The sequence below is a fragment of the Coffea eugenioides genome, chromosome 11 (assembly GCF_003713205.1).
Source record: "Coffea eugenioides isolate CCC68of chromosome 11, Ceug_1.0, whole genome shotgun sequence".
NCBI lineage: Eukaryota > Viridiplantae > Streptophyta > Magnoliopsida > Gentianales > Rubiaceae > Coffea > Coffea eugenioides.
In genome coordinates this window covers 31,056,270-31,058,149 of record NC_040045.1, presented here as the reverse complement: position 1 = coordinate 31,058,149, position 1,880 = coordinate 31,056,270, and the positions used below count along the sequence as shown (strand labels likewise).

General features: G+C 40.4%; 1 protein-coding gene across 1 annotated transcript in view; it reads right to left on the bottom strand.

Moving 5' to 3' along the window:
- The window catches only part of LOC113752259 (isoflavone reductase homolog PCBER-like), a 10,110-nt gene extending 8,582 nt beyond the window's left edge, over positions 1-1,528 (bottom strand). The window contains exons 1-5 of the mRNA XM_027296379.1: positions 1,147-1,528; positions 919-1,053; positions 561-807; positions 254-457; positions 6-145 (exon numbers count right to left, since the gene is read on the bottom strand). Of these exons, the coding sequence (XP_027152180.1) occupies positions 6-145; positions 254-457; positions 561-807; positions 919-1,053; positions 1,147-1,329 (909 nt within the window). The 5' untranslated portion in view covers positions 1,330-1,528. The remainder of the gene's footprint in view (positions 1-5; positions 146-253; positions 458-560; positions 808-918; positions 1,054-1,146) is intronic.
- Between the last annotated feature and the right edge of the window lie 352 nt (positions 1,529-1,880).

Here is a 1,880-nt window from a genome sequence, read left to right as displayed (position 1 = left end):
TCATCAAGTGTGGTGTATTTAACATCAGGATAGAGCTCCGTTGCCTCCATGCCAAAAGAAGCCTTGATCTCAAAGTTGGCTATTTCTCCCTTCACGAAAAATGTGTATGCCAAAGACAGGAGCAATTTTAATGGCATTGAAGCCTCTGCGAAAGATACAAGAAAAGAAAGCAATTTGATTAGAACGTGGAATAGTAGATGCTATTGTATTAAAAATTAGCAACTTGTGCACTTTTTTCTTATTGTTAGATGACCTTGAATTTTCTTAAGAACTTCGTCCCCTGGAACGTAGATCTTTTCGAGGGTCTTGCCAATTTTCTTTTCCCACAATGATACTATTTCGTTGTAGGACAAGGTGTTGGCAGGGGGTGTAATGTACACACTCTTGTTCAGAGTCCTTGGGTCATCTGCTGCTTTGATGGTGTATGCAGCAATGTCTTCTTCCTTGGTGAAAACAACTGCAACGATACATGAAATTGAAGAAAAAATTGAGAACGATGAACTCTAAAAGATGATACTAAACCAATCAAGATATGCAGCAGACAAGCCCCTTTCGGATACCTTTTGGATTTCCATCGCCAAGAATCACAATTTTGCCTCTGGGAGGACTTGCACAGAAAGAGTCTCCAAAGTTGTTGAGGATATAATTCAAGTAACCAGCAAATCCGTTAGATACTAAATAAGTGTAAGGTATCCCTTCTGCCTCAATAGCTCTGCGGATCTCAACCTTGGTCCTGTTTAAGCTAGCAGCTGGCTCAACAGCATGCGCACGATCCACATCAACCCCAAATTCAGAAGGTAAAAATCTCTGAAACCAAATACAGCTCCTTCTTTAGGAATATGGAAGTCACAACTCACAAAGGGACAAACGCAAAAAAATAAAATCAAGAAAGAATTTGTAACACTGTATTGTGCTTACTTTGATGTTTCCAGTTTCTTTAATTGCTTCAATAATCTTAACTTGATGAGCTACCAAATCTCCCCCGACTGCAGAGATCACTATGTCAACTTGTTTGATTGCATTTACCAACTGCTGATGATTGTGTAGGTCTCCCTGTTCAGTCCATACGTACACGTTAGTTTCTATAATTTCTTGAAAAAAAATTGAAACAGTATTTAAACAACGAAGAAAGAAATAACAGCACACATGAAGAAATATGACTCCCAAACTCTTGAAACTCTCTATGATAACTGCCCTTTTAGGATCTGATATTGTGCTTTCTCGGACCAATGCAAACGTTGGGTGCCCTGCCTTTGCACTCGCTTCCACTAAATATTTCCCGATGTTTCCAGTGCCCCCAATGATCAAAATCTTGCTTTTCACATCCATTTCCAGCTCTAGGATAGTAGACTACTGTTGCAAATTGGGTGGAAACCGTGAATTGATGAGTTGAACAGATGCAGAAATGTGCTTGGCTGCAGCTTCGTGCATGGTTAATTTATAGAGGAAAAAGTATTGAAACTGGCAACCCTGTCGCTGCAGTTTCCTTTTGATGCTCTGTTGGATTAATCAACGAAGTTTAGACAGTTGAAGATTCTCACGAGGCTTCCCAAAAAATCCTGGCACTAACGGATTCTTATTGGCCAGCATGCGCAATGAATAGTTGTCTGGTTCTTGAAAAAATTGACACGTATAGGCCGGGAGGCAATTGCGAAAGAGAAAGGTCAAAGTCAATTGAATGTCCTTGCGAAACTACTCATATGGAAAATTTAGCGGTAGGATTTTGTCCCTAAATCAGTGATGACCATGACAGGATAAAGCTCATGGCCAATATCTTATGGCAAATCTGGAAGGCACGTAACAGGATGGTATTCCACCTTGAGAGCACAGATGCAAAGCAGGTTGTTGACAAAGCACAGCTGGAGTGGATGGAGTATGAA